The sequence below is a fragment of the Dermacentor andersoni genome, chromosome 10 (assembly GCF_023375885.2).
Source record: "Dermacentor andersoni chromosome 10, qqDerAnde1_hic_scaffold, whole genome shotgun sequence".
NCBI lineage: Eukaryota > Metazoa > Arthropoda > Arachnida > Ixodida > Ixodidae > Dermacentor > Dermacentor andersoni.
In genome coordinates, this window is record NC_092823.1 from 64,868,401 (window position 1) to 64,881,499 (window position 13,099).

At 45.7% G+C, this 13,099-nt stretch overlaps 1 protein-coding gene across 3 annotated transcripts in view; it reads right to left on the reverse strand.

The window, feature by feature from the left end:
- Window positions 1–13,099, reverse strand: part of LOC126543912 (uncharacterized) — a 91,542-nt gene that overhangs the window by 5,087 nt on the left and 73,356 nt on the right. For all 3 annotated transcript variants that reach the window (XM_055062411.2, XM_055062412.2, XM_055062410.2), the window contains exons 30-34: window positions 8,743–9,009; window positions 7,364–7,465; window positions 2,619–2,658; window positions 1,350–1,412; window positions 45–162 (exon numbers count right to left, since the gene is read on the reverse strand). In XM_055062411.2, coding sequence (XP_054918386.2) covers window positions 45–162; window positions 1,350–1,412; window positions 2,619–2,658; window positions 7,364–7,465; window positions 8,743–9,009 — 590 coding nt within the window. The remainder of the gene's footprint in view (window positions 1–44; window positions 163–1,349; window positions 1,413–2,618; window positions 2,659–7,363; window positions 7,466–8,742; window positions 9,010–13,099) is intronic.

A 13,099-nucleotide genomic window follows, 5' to 3' on the forward strand; every position in this document is an offset into this window, starting at 1 on the left:
AGGCACATCCGACCATAGCCGTGCCGCCATGCACCAGAGCACACCTTTGGCAAGGAAGCTGTCCAGGATCTCCTGGGCACCAGGCACCTGGTACTTGGAAGCCGACTCAACCACCTTCTGGGCGTGCTCCACGTGACCCTGGGTCAGCTCGTAGATGAGGAACTGCACAACGGGTGGGGGAAGGGAGGGGGGTACACAAGTGCCTGGACGTAAACCCTAGAAAGGCTTGGCAAAGCACAGCGTCAGTGCCGCAGCTATCTGTTCACCTCCTTTGGCTTTTGCAACTCTATCCTCCCGGCCGGTTGCTAAGACTTCTCTTCGCCGTGATTACCCTGCCACTACGGTAATCTCTGAATTCTAGGCCAAGTATCTACTGTCACGGACAGACACCTCCAGGAAAGGAGCTGCAACCGAGGCAAAATGCTGCACTACAGGTGAATGGCTTTTTGGCGTTGCAGACGTGCCGATCATCGAGAAAGCATAACTCTCTCGGGCAAAGGTATTGGTGCGGTGCTTGCAGAGGCATCACTGCAGCACACAAGCTTTTCTATTTGAGTAATTTCTCAAGTTGCTGGAGCTCTTGCGTCAGCGCCCTATTGACAGCCTTTCTGACGAGAGAATTATGTTTTATAAGGCATGCAAACAGACAGACCTGTCACACATCCGTCATGTCTGCTTTATTGCACATGGCAGTTTGCGGTCGGAGATGGCCACTTGTGGAACCTCGCTTAACGGAAATCGCTTAAACGGAACTGCCTCTTACACAGAACACCATCCTCATGGTCGGTTGGTTTTGTAGTGAAGTGATTGTATTCAGCTTTGTCTCAGTAAATGGAACTCCTGACAAACAGAACCAGTTTCCCTGGTCCCTTGAGGCTCTGTTTAAAGAGAGTCCACTGCAGATCATTTTTGTTGGAGATGATGGCCCCTTGTGTGTAACTAAACTTTAGTGGAAATCCGCACCTTGCCCCTCTGAACCTGCCTCATGGCCTTGCATGCTGGCTCAAGGCTGCTTTCGCCAAATCTAAGCGAAACAAACGCCAACATCATTTTCTGAAAAAACAGTTCTGATATTACATTTAGATACCAGCAAAAACACTTTCAAATTGCAGACATCTATAGTTACGTGAAAGCCTTCACGAAACATTAGGCATATCAAGATTCAGGCAATTAGTGACATTAGATGTTGACGTGAAGCATTTATCTCTTTAAAACAATGCCATTAAGGAACCGAAGCATTTGACACCAAATGACATTTTTTGTACAAACACGGAAGGGGCCCGAGATTCATCCTCACCACTCGAACAGTTGAGAAAAAAAAGAGAATGCAGGCAAAGGAGTGTACTCACGTGGCACCAGAGGTCAGCATGATACGGCATGCTTAGCACAGCGGCCTCAAACAACCGATGCACCTGTGGAAAGAAGAGCAACACAACCCCGCCAACACGGAACGTTTGTGGCTGCGCCTATTGAAGCAGTGGCTTAGAGGAACACTCGCACAAAGAATTTCTTTTACAATTATCAGACGGCTGTTTAACACCGTCAATTAGAATCAGAGGCCTCAATTCCTCGAGTGTTATGCAATCGATTCCAAGGCCGGTCCACGGGCCCAGTTGAAAACACACGGCAAGTGTAGGGTTGGCCTCGGGTACGAAGCAACCCACAGGCTTTACATAGTGGAAATTGGAAGTGGTGGTCACGTGGCATCACACATCCCAACAGTCAATGCAGTGCAGTGCAGTGGATACAACCACATTTGTGACCGTGCCACTGGAAGTTAAAAAGCACTCTGAGCACTGGATAGGATAAGGGGGGGGGGGGGGGGGGTGAAGGTGAGCAAGCAGGACGCTGTGCGTCCCGAAACAGACGACGGCAGAGAAGCACACCTATCTCGCATCGAATGCTGAGAGGCGCAGAATCAAGACAATCGAAGGCACAGATATGAAGGTGCATGCCCAGCCTACAGAAACGCAGTCATTGTGTGCTCTTCAACTACTGCACTGAAATGACTGGTGCGACATCTGGGGTGTGGCGTCCACCATTTCATGAGACAATTAACTCGCGTAACGAACCCATCCTCGCTTTTGACCTTGAAAAATTGCTTGTTTTTTTATAGACAAAAGCGCAGACCACACATCATGTGACCCAATGTCATCGGTCTGTGTTTAGTCAATGCTTGCACAGCACAGGTTCATCGCAGTTGACACTGATAGTAAAGAGGAGGTGCCTTTTCACTGCTAGGTTTGGAGTTGTTTGCTAACCTGTCAAAGATTTTCAAATTGGGAGAGACATGGCAAGTTTGCACGACGGGTCCCATTCCCTCCACATCCACCTGCCACTGTGCAAATGCGTTTGCAGCCGGATGGTCAGTGAATTAATCACAGAACACTTCTACGCCCCCCAAAAACTTCTTTTCCAGTGGCGTAGGAACCCTTCCCCCACATATGGATCAACGCTTTTGGAAAACAGTAAGCTCATTATGCGAGCAAATATGGTAAATAACTATCCGTTGAGCACTTGGGTGCCTGATGCTTTTTGCCTCAATTAGCTGACAGCTGCAGATGCAGACAAAAACGTGACAAGATTCTTGCATCAGTCAAGGGCCAAAGGAAACCCACCTCATAGCTGTCCCCTTCAGTGGCTGCCAGCTGGATACCTCTGCGCCCACAATGAAATTGCAAGAAGAAATGTAGAGAACAGTGCGACCCCAAAAATGGCATAGTAAATAAGAGAATAAAAATGAAACAAAACTAATCTAATTGCTGCTCACCTTAAAGTGGAAGCCTCTAATATGGAACATGCTTCAAACACATTTTCAACATAGCAGTGCCGAGTAGAACAACCACGGTGCCACCATTAGGGTAAAAAATATGCACTCGCAGGTTGTTCTCTTCGACAAGAACAACAAAAAGCACACTTCAGCCACGTCATTACTCATTACCACCGTATTTACCTCCAGGATTAACATGAAGGTAATGCACATCCCGTGTTTTTTCTAGCTCCTGAGTTTCTGTGTTGCAAATTTGCGTCATCATCATCATTATATTATTATTTCCGCACTGGGATAACAATGCACTATAATTTAATATTACAAAGAAGAAACAAGGAACAAGGCAAACAAAATTATATTCTATAAGTGGAAGCCCATTAGGAAAGCAAGGAACAGTAAACAAGGAGCAAGGAACGGTAAAAACCTTAACGTGCCTGAGGAAATTCAACTGCACTTAACCGAGATATAACAAACAAGAGAAAGATTAAGCTTTCTACAGGTAGCTAAGTGAAGTCAACCGAAGGTCTGACCAATTAAAAGGTTTTCTGATTTACAGAATAACCATTCGAAACAAGGGTTACCATAATTATTAATATTTTTTGAAGATTACAGCATCTAGTGTCCAGTTCTCAACATCGGCACCAGTGAAGATCACAGAGGCATGTCAGGCTTGGTGCGTGAACACGAATGCCACAACACGAAATGCTCAATGCGCAGCATCATCGCTGCAGAATTCATCAAAGGTTATTATAATGAAGCAACTCAAGGACACACTATAGTGCACATTAAGGACACACCATGACTCTCAATTTGCACAATTTTTTCAGCAAAATCAAAGTACTATCTTACACGCAGCACAATTCAGCCTAATGAATTTAATTTCAGAATGGAAACTACAGAGAATTAAGCTTTCAGCTACAATACATTTCCGATGACATTGATGAACATGCAAAAGTGTTCCACCGCAGATTCTTTTTAAATGGCACTCAATCCTGCTGAGTACAGCCAGCAATTAAAAGGCATGCTTATCGCTGAAGCAGATTACCATCGCTCGACATTAAGAGCGACCTACAGAGTGGAATTCTTGGCCATTCACTGTCTGGGTGCAGTCAGCGTTGCAAGATTTGGTGCGACTAGCACCGGATGCGTCTGTGCCTACAGGCAACAGCATTCCAGACAGTGACAAGCACTGTGTTAGCATAGTGCCACGAATGCCATTGCCCATGGACACTGGCATATTTGGTGTTAGTCATACCAACTTTTGAAAAAGTAACTGTATCCCCGTAAGTGAACAGCCAAGAATACCTCCCCCAATGAAGAGGTTTCACCTTATTTGTTGGCAGTTACAGAACCAAAGCTGACATGAAGGAGTGATCTACCAAGATGCTTTAACAATGGTACAAGAATTATGTGAAGTGGTGCTAAGAAAGCACTCCCGATCAGCTTGAGCTTGCCTGCAAGTAACTGTCTCTAAGCATGGCAGCCATGAAACAATCCAGTGATATCAAAGAAAATGAGGAAAATAAAGCACCAAAAGCCTCTTTTTTTTTTTTACAGTTCAGCAACTGACTAAAGGTTGTTGAGTGCAGGGAAGTATGAGGGCAAAAGAAGGCACACTGGACGCATTGGTGCGCAGGTGTGAATTCAGGCACCTTCAGTCAAGACATAATGGCAAGTCCGATACGCCACCCTTGTCAGCAACCGAGTTACTTTGCCTAAGAAGCTGCCATAATGTCAGCATAATGTCAGTGTCTAAGCGTGAGCACAACACAAGCCTTCTTTGTGGAAACCATCATCATTAGCCTACTTGTAGCCATGAACGTATTATTAGCCTTATGACCATCCCACCCTGGATATTTCCATTTACCCTAGTCCTGTGCAAACTTAACCTTACTCTCATGACTTAACCTAATCTTCAGCTCCCTAGACTGGAATTCACTTCCCTTGGCAACCGTTTCTGTTGGTTAATAAGAGCACCGGTTAACATTTCCCCGTGTCACATGATCTGCCAAGGTGACTCGGTGGCAATAGTGGCAATGGGGTTTTGCTGCAGAGTGCAAAGTCATGGGCTTAATCCCTGCTATATTCTCCCGGAGATGATGGAATGCAAAAATGCTTGTATGCCAAGCATCACATGCAAAGTAAAGAACCACGAGTCATCAAAATTATTCCAGTGTCTTCCACTACAGTGACAGGTATGGGGAGAGGGGGAAAGAGGGCGGCGACCGTGCCTGTGCACGTGGTTTGCGCTTCTGTAGTCATAACGTCACGCGTGTCAGAGGTACTGGTGAGGCTGCAGCAGCGGTCGCGGCTAATGCATGGGAGGTACGGTCACTGCGACGGCGCTTGTGTCGCCGTAGTGTGGTGCCGTATGAAAAAAATGTTACTTCGTAATGTATGCAGCCTTCACAGCTTCGCTAGTAATCCGTCCCCATATGAATGTTGCAACCCCCACGAATTCTTTTCTTTAATCTCAACAAGAGTACACAATCTATCCATGTCTCATCTCTTAATCAGACAGAAAATCACAACCTTATGCCAACCATTTCTGAGACTCCTGGTCAACCTTTAATGCTGTAAGTGGTACATAAACAATGGACATTCAAAGCTTGGCGAATTCTTCAAAGACATTGAGACTGTAGTGATTTGCCCCAACACAAACATTGCTTGCTGGAGCTTTTGCTGGTACAATCTATGAAAATGTTACCTCTTCCCAATTTCAATGATTTGTTTGGCAACACTCGGTAACAATGAGCAATTAGAGTTTACTAAGATGACTTAGACTCTGGTAAATTCCATCCTGACCAACAACATCGGTCAGTGTCCACACATTTACTTGGGCCATGACTTTCACTGCTTTGAACCTAAAATTCGACCTCGGCAGATAGTTAAAACTTGAGTAGTCAACGTGCACATGCCCAACTCCAATGGCGACCCAAATCATGACCCCAATGGCGTCTGTCTTGGTGGCACTTAGGGCACAGTGAATGTGTCAGACAAGCCATCTCCTTCTAAAAGCGATGGCCTACTTTGGGCAGAGTTTCAGATGAACAGGACTACTCAAGATGGATGATTATCAATTTACCCGATTCTAACTCATGCATATCCTCTAAGAAAATGGGCTTAAAAATTACCTGCACCTTACAGCAGGCATGAAACTGACACTGCGTTTGGTGCATCGGCAACAGCCTACTGTTCGTGTGATCACAAGCTGGCAAGAGAACAAGTTTTCAGGCAGCATGCAGCTGCTTTATTTCGTGGCAGTTGCCCGATTCTGACATGCCCCCAAACCCAAAATGCACTTAAGGATTTATGAAGTCGAATCAGAAAACAATGCTCACCCCAATTCATCGTACCTTTGAGTTTACAACAAGAAAAATGTAGCATGCTTGCAATCCTGGCAATCAGAAAGAAAGATGAAATTGGCAAAGTTTACATTCACAGAATGGCAATAAACTTATTTGCAGTTGAAGTCCATCATCGTCCTTCTCAGACAGTTCTTTTATTGCTATTGAACACTAGAAGTCTCCTCCCCACAATTGACGGTGTTTGGCATTATTTCAAAATTCTTGAATGACCACATCACCATCACAAACATGCTGTTAATGTTAGCACACGCCCTAGACTATGCGCTTCGCAAGTTCGCCATGTGATGCAAAACACAGACACGCCAAAAACATGTGGCTCTGTTTTTACTACCTTAGTGCATGAAATGACACCTCCTTTAGAGAAACTTGCATAATGAGAGTAGTATTTCCTCATCGCCCATCTACACAAAAGCTTGTTCTGTCACCATCTCGTGATGACGCTGGCAGGGAAGCCGGTGCTAACAGCAGGTTGTTGATAATGCCATAAACACAGTTTCAGGTTCACATCTGACTGCAATGTCCAGGCAACATTCCTAGCATCATACTTAAAAAAATAGCTCTAGAATTGTGAAAATGTGGTAATCATCTATTAAATCTGCAAATTTTACTTCAAATGTTCAGGGCAGGCCGAAATTCAGCTTTCGGTGGCAGGTAACCATGTCTTCGGCGCATTCACAATTTTCTAATGCCACCGAAAAAGACGTTGAGGCCATTCGGATCACAAGTGGACCATTGGGGTTAAGTGTATGTTAACTAATCAAGTTAGAATTATCCAGTGAAGCCCAATTTTAGCATCGAAATAATGAATCTTTCGGCCCATAGAAATGTATGGACACTGGACCTTGGGTCTGGATTAAACTAACATTAAAATTTATTAAAGTTGGGATTAGATTAACAGAAGCGTACTATACTGCCCATTTAATGACTGCAGTACCACGTCCTCTTACAGCAGTACTGAATAGCATTGAAGTAGCGACTTCAATGCCAATGAGTTCAGTTGCAAAACCAACACTCCAGAAAGCAAGCAGCGGGGATTGCACAGAGGAACTGTCGTACAGACACACAAGATGAAGAGAAGACACAAGCATTTGAGCTGTCATGAAACCAAACATGAAAATAGCACAGGAAATTGCACAAAAATGGCTCTAGGAGTACGACAGGCTTGTGAGTGGATACTAAGTGGCTACGAGAGAGAGAGAGAGAGAATGCAAATGCGAGGCCTCACAGTTGCCAGAGTCGCAGCGACTGGAGGCCCGGCACCAGGGCTGCCCGCAGCACGGTCTCTGCCCGGTCCCTGTCGTTGGACTGCAGGTACAGCTCCGCCACTCTGTCAGAGGCGAGAACAGAAAAAGAAGAAAAAGAAAACGAGGACAACCGCATTTCCTCAAGAACGCAGGCTCTGCCAAGCTTGGCAAGCGAGGACAAGTCTTCTTCAGTGGGCACGGCAGCCTGCCTGAGCCTGGCAGGCACGAGCGGTGCGACTGAGAACATGCAGAGGTGACCAACAAAGAAGGGCGTTTCTACCAGCTGGACTCGTGTAAAATACAGCGTACGACATGAACCCAGTGTAGTATATGAGGCAAAAAACTTCTGAGGCTGTCACACGGAAAAAAAAATTATCCATATATAGTTCAACTACTGTAATGACTTAGCTTTTGGTTTGGTTGTCTCTAACCCCCCAAAAAACTTGCAACCCTAAAGAAAAGCTTTTGATACCCGGGCGAAATAAGAGGAACAAATTGGGCATGCAAACATCGGTAACCAATCCTCCTATTACAAGCAGGATTTTAATACACCTTAAAAGGTGCTAGCCTGTCAATTGGTGCGGCACAGTAGAACTCCCTTCTTTCCCTAATCACTGCACCGACTGACACTTCCAAGAGCAGCATCACATTCAGCATAAGACCAACGTTTAAACCAATGTTTAACGGAGACTGAAATCTTAAACGTAATACAGGGTCCAGTGCTCTTTTAGAAACATTATGTACACATTAGATATTGCAATGGTAACCACCTACATTGTAACGAACTACAATGGCGCCATTTAAGGTTTTGCCCGCACCCTTGCTCTCATTGACAAGATGTCTTTTTTATGTTCCGAGTGCTGTATGGCCGCTCCAAATAGATTTGTATTGCCTTGGTACCAAACTCAAACAGCTGACAAAGAAGCCTTGGTTAGCTATGTTGGCCTAAGCAGTCTGGCCTTAGGGAAAACGTGCCACTGACTTGCTATCGCCACCAACAAGTTGTATTTTTGTTTTGATGGCAGAAGTTTGAGCAACAAACAACTTCTTTCCAAGTTGGTTGTCTACCTGCCCGCCTGCTGGAAGGCACCCATCACTACCATGGGATGATATGCTCAAGCCGGTGAACAGGCCTTAATCATGTGCCCTGGCTAGACTGACAGCCGTACAAGCAGTATTTGGGTTAATGAACAAACAGCCTACAAATACCGTGAACGTGCCTATTATGTTTGTCTATGCGTTTACCGGACAGAACGAGGCAAGCTCCAAATTTGATTTCCGCAATGCTGAAGTTTAAACTGCCAGTGCCGATACTCCTTTAAATAGCGTCTACTAGATTACATCTGCTTGCAGAACACACCGTTGGACCAGCGCCGGGTTCAGTTTTATCCGATCCTGCAGGTAAGACCAGAGGAGATCGGCTGCGTCGCGCGGTGAGGTCATGTGTGCCGCGAGCAGGTTGAGCATGTGGTTTGTGAAGTTCCAGTCGCTCCACATCTTTCTCGGCTCCGTGGGCAGGGGTCTGCGGGTGGGCACACTTTCCAGGCAACGCTGCACGAGGCCACTCACAGTGGCCGCAGAGCCGCCTTCGCGCCGGACGACAGCCTCGAGCTGATAGTTCAAGTACCTGCATGGAAGAGGGAAAATCGTTTGGAGTAGCAAAGTCCTTGGTGCTTTTAAACGGACCCTGCAACACTATAGTGAAATCTCCACATAAAGAAATTCAGGGGACCATAGTAAATTGTTCTTCGATCTGAAAGGTCATTATAGTGAAAGCTCCAAAATTATTTACCAGTCCGCCCATCAACCTACGAGTTCATAAGTTGTCACCGTTTGAGCTATCCACGAAAATGTTGCTGTTGGCTCTCGGCCCGCGCTGTTGCTATGTTCCATAGATTCCGCCACCGCTCACAACTGAAGCACCACATAATAAGAGTGACGTGCGCAAAGCAGACACTGATGCTGAGAAGACTACTGACAAAAAGGAAGCTCCATGTCGCCTCCAAACCGAAATGTTTCTTGCTGCTTGTTTGTTTTCCACATCCCTTGCCCATGGATACTGCAACTGTCTCACTCGAGGCTGACACCTGAACTATTCCAAAGCACAAGCTCACGTAAACGACAGCATCAAGAAAGTGCAAGGTGGGACCGTGTGGCATCCCTGCGAGTACAGCGATTACATTTCTCCACACGCGTAGCTAGTACGGCCCGCAGAAAGAAGTGCGAAAGAAAGAGGCGTGCACAGAAAGAAGGACGAAAGAAGGAAGAGATGCGTCTCCATCACTAGGCAACTTGTCTGGGCAGACCATGCACTCCCAAAACTTGATGCTTCATTGCCTCCGCAGTAATAGATAAATAATAATAATAATGATAATAATAATAATAATAATATTAATAATACTGTTTCACCTTTTTACTTTTAAAATAATTTTTAAAATATGTTTTAAAATATTTTTTTTTATGGGCGCCCCAATCTTGGGTTTTCCGACCCTACGCTCTAAAAGCAATTGCACCCTTTGGGGTGTATATTTGTCACACAACAATGATCATCTGTGTTGCTTGCGTTTCCTTTCTTGAGAACATAGCGCTCGCTACTGTCCTGTCGAGAATGCTCTGTCATGCTGATAACGCACATGCCGTTCGTGACTTGGAAGTACCAGGCTCGCCGCGTTAAAGAAAGGAAATGCGGGCAGGGCAGATGACTCTTATTGTTGTGTGGCAAATATACACCCCAAAGGATGCAACTGCTTTCAGAGTGCGTATGCCACGGTATCCTCTTTCTGTGCCTTGTCGTCTGCTAGCCTACTATTTCAGCTGCTGTGAAGGATACATGAAAATCTAGGATTTCGGATTAGTTTGTAGTACTGAGGCGTTGTTAACATGACATGGAAACTTAATAACGACCATTATTCTGTAATGTTTGGCATTATGAAGTTCGCCGTACTGAAACATTTCTACACTGAAACCGTGCGAAGCCAGCAGGGAATTTCTGAAACATTCGTTAATGTGAAAAGTTCGTTGATATGGTGTTCGTAGTAATGAGGTTTCACTGCAATTGAACACGAAAACAAACTTAACAGTCAAATGATGCACTCGCGAACCCATGAGTTAGTACCATATCTGGCCAACTCTAACACTCACCTTTTTTCCGGGACAATGGACCCGAAACTAGTCAGCACGCTATAATTGGACACGAAACCAAAATCGCATTCGCAGCGTTGGCAACAGGCTATTGTTAGAGCTGTCAAATGTAGAGTCATCGTCATCACAAGATGGTGACATAGCACGTTTTCGAGAAGGTTGCTGTGGGTCATGCTGTGGGTTCATTCTGTGCACGTCTATAAGACCTCAAGTCGTGTTCTCGGTCAATCACTGTAGGAGATTATCAGTTTCGCGAGATTTCGTGCGACTCATGGGCGGATGCATTGGCACGTATGGTCGCTGACGTTTCTGACATCGTGCCAAGCTCGCTATCTGTGAACAGTACTAGGAATGCTATTGGCTGTATACTTCAACAGCTCCAGCGCCCCCCGGAGCCATGTAAAATCGCGCACAAGTTATAGTAGAATCTCTAAAAAAAGATCACTCAATAATATTGCCTCTGTATGATTGGTACCTGTGGCCAATAAGGGCAAATGTCGAAGACGGCCCACTGCATGGGGCAGCGGAAAACTGAGGGGAGCGGCGCTGCTGCGACTGGTAGCGATGCACCTATTTAAAACATTATAATAAATTACACGCTTTATGCAGAGCGCTTAAATGTTTCACATAATGATCAGAAGGACCTACCCTAACGACCCAGTACATCTGTGCAAAATCATCAAAATCCTTTCGAGAGAGAGAAAGAGCGGGAGGGAGGGAGGGAGGGAGGGATATAAGGAAGGCAGAGATGTTAACCAGTCAAGAGTCTGGTTGGCTACCCTATGCTGGGGGAAGGGAGAAGGGGAAGAGAGAGAAGGGAGAGAGAAAGGGTATAGAGAAAGGGTATAGAGACAAGCACATACAGTCATTGAGTCGAAGACGCTCGTTCAAACCAGACATTCTCGGAAAGCACAAAAGTGCCTTCACTGCCTTCTGAGCTGATGATCGGTGGGGATGGTGCTCTGTTCACTCAGAGGACGATCATCTAGTTTCCTCGATGTGTTGGGCAAAGATTGTCTTTGTGCTTGAAATTGAGTACAGTGGCGCAATAAGTGCTCAATGTTCTCCTCGCATCTGCAAACATCACATGCAGGACTATCAGCGATTCCAATTAGTGCTGAATAATACTTTCAGGGTCCCTTTAAAACCAACCATGTGGACTCAATAACGTCCCATGACGAAGCGATGGACACACACACACACACACACACACCCACACACCAAACAAACAAACAAACAAAAGCTGGAGTTAGTTCTCCACATGCAACTTACAAACTTCATGAAATGATGAAAACCTCAGCACTTGTGGTTTGGACGTGATTGAATTGTGACTGCATGTGTTGGTAGAGTGCAGAATGCTTAACAGATGGCGCTCGGCTGCTGGGTGCTACAATCATCGCCGACCAGAACAAGTGGACAACAGTCGCTGCAGTAATTTTCAGGGGGACGATGATTCAACCATTTAAACTCAAGGGAAAAAGAAATCACAATTTCTTGTGGCCAATATGGGCGGTACGAGCATTATGCGAGTAAATTGGTACTGTTAGAACAGGCTCCCAAAGAATATTGTACAGTAGAACTTCGTTAATTCAAAGTCCGTCGGACCGCGAAAAATCATTGAATTAACCAGGTTTTCAAATTATCAAAAATGGACGAAAAACGAGAAATAAACGTGCGAAATGTGGCTGTACCAACACTGCACCTTTATTTCGCTTGAAAAACGGTCACTTGAAGTACCGTATTTACATTATTGTAAGGCGACTCGAATGTAAGTCGACCCCCCCCCTATTGTGTGACAGGAGAAAAAGAAGGAGAGCATACCCGAGGGGGCATTCGATAACGAAAATTTATTAGTAGCTGACATGATCACTGGACTACTCGTCTTCACTAGTGCTGCCATCATCATCGTTGCTACGGGCTCACAGCGCGTCGTCGTCCCATGAAATTTCACATTTGGTAAACGACCGCACCACGACATCTTGTGGAACAGCAGCCCACGCCGAATGCACCCAACCACATGCAGCCGTCAGGGAGGCAATTTTGACAGGTCCGGTTGGCGTAATTTCGCGGTCTTCTGCCGCCACCCACTCGTTGTACTCACAACGGAGCAGGTCCTTAAAAGGCAAAGATCCGGGCTTGTTTTATGACCATGTCGCACTTCACTGGCAGGGACCGCTCACGCATTTCAGTGACAGTCAGTGACAGTTTCAGCCGGCAGTCAAGAGGAACATGTCAAACCAATGCCTTTCGTCAAACTATAGAGATAGCTAAGCGCAACAGGCAAAGAGAAACCCGTGAGTGGTGTCTGCTCTTCCGTGAACTACCGATACTCCCCACAAGCGCCGCCGTACTGAGGGTGCCACCGCGAATAGAACAGCGGCGTTTCCATCAACTATCGACACCCCCTCATGAGTGTTGTGTGCACTGTAAAACTCTCAAAAATGCTGAAAAACCCTTCCGAAAAGCGAACAAACATGTGGGATAGCGAAAAGCTATGGGTAGGGCCATAAAGCAAACATAAAATTCTAACTACGTTGTAGCTCCCGTTGGTCTCACTTTTTTGGCGTTGCCATGTT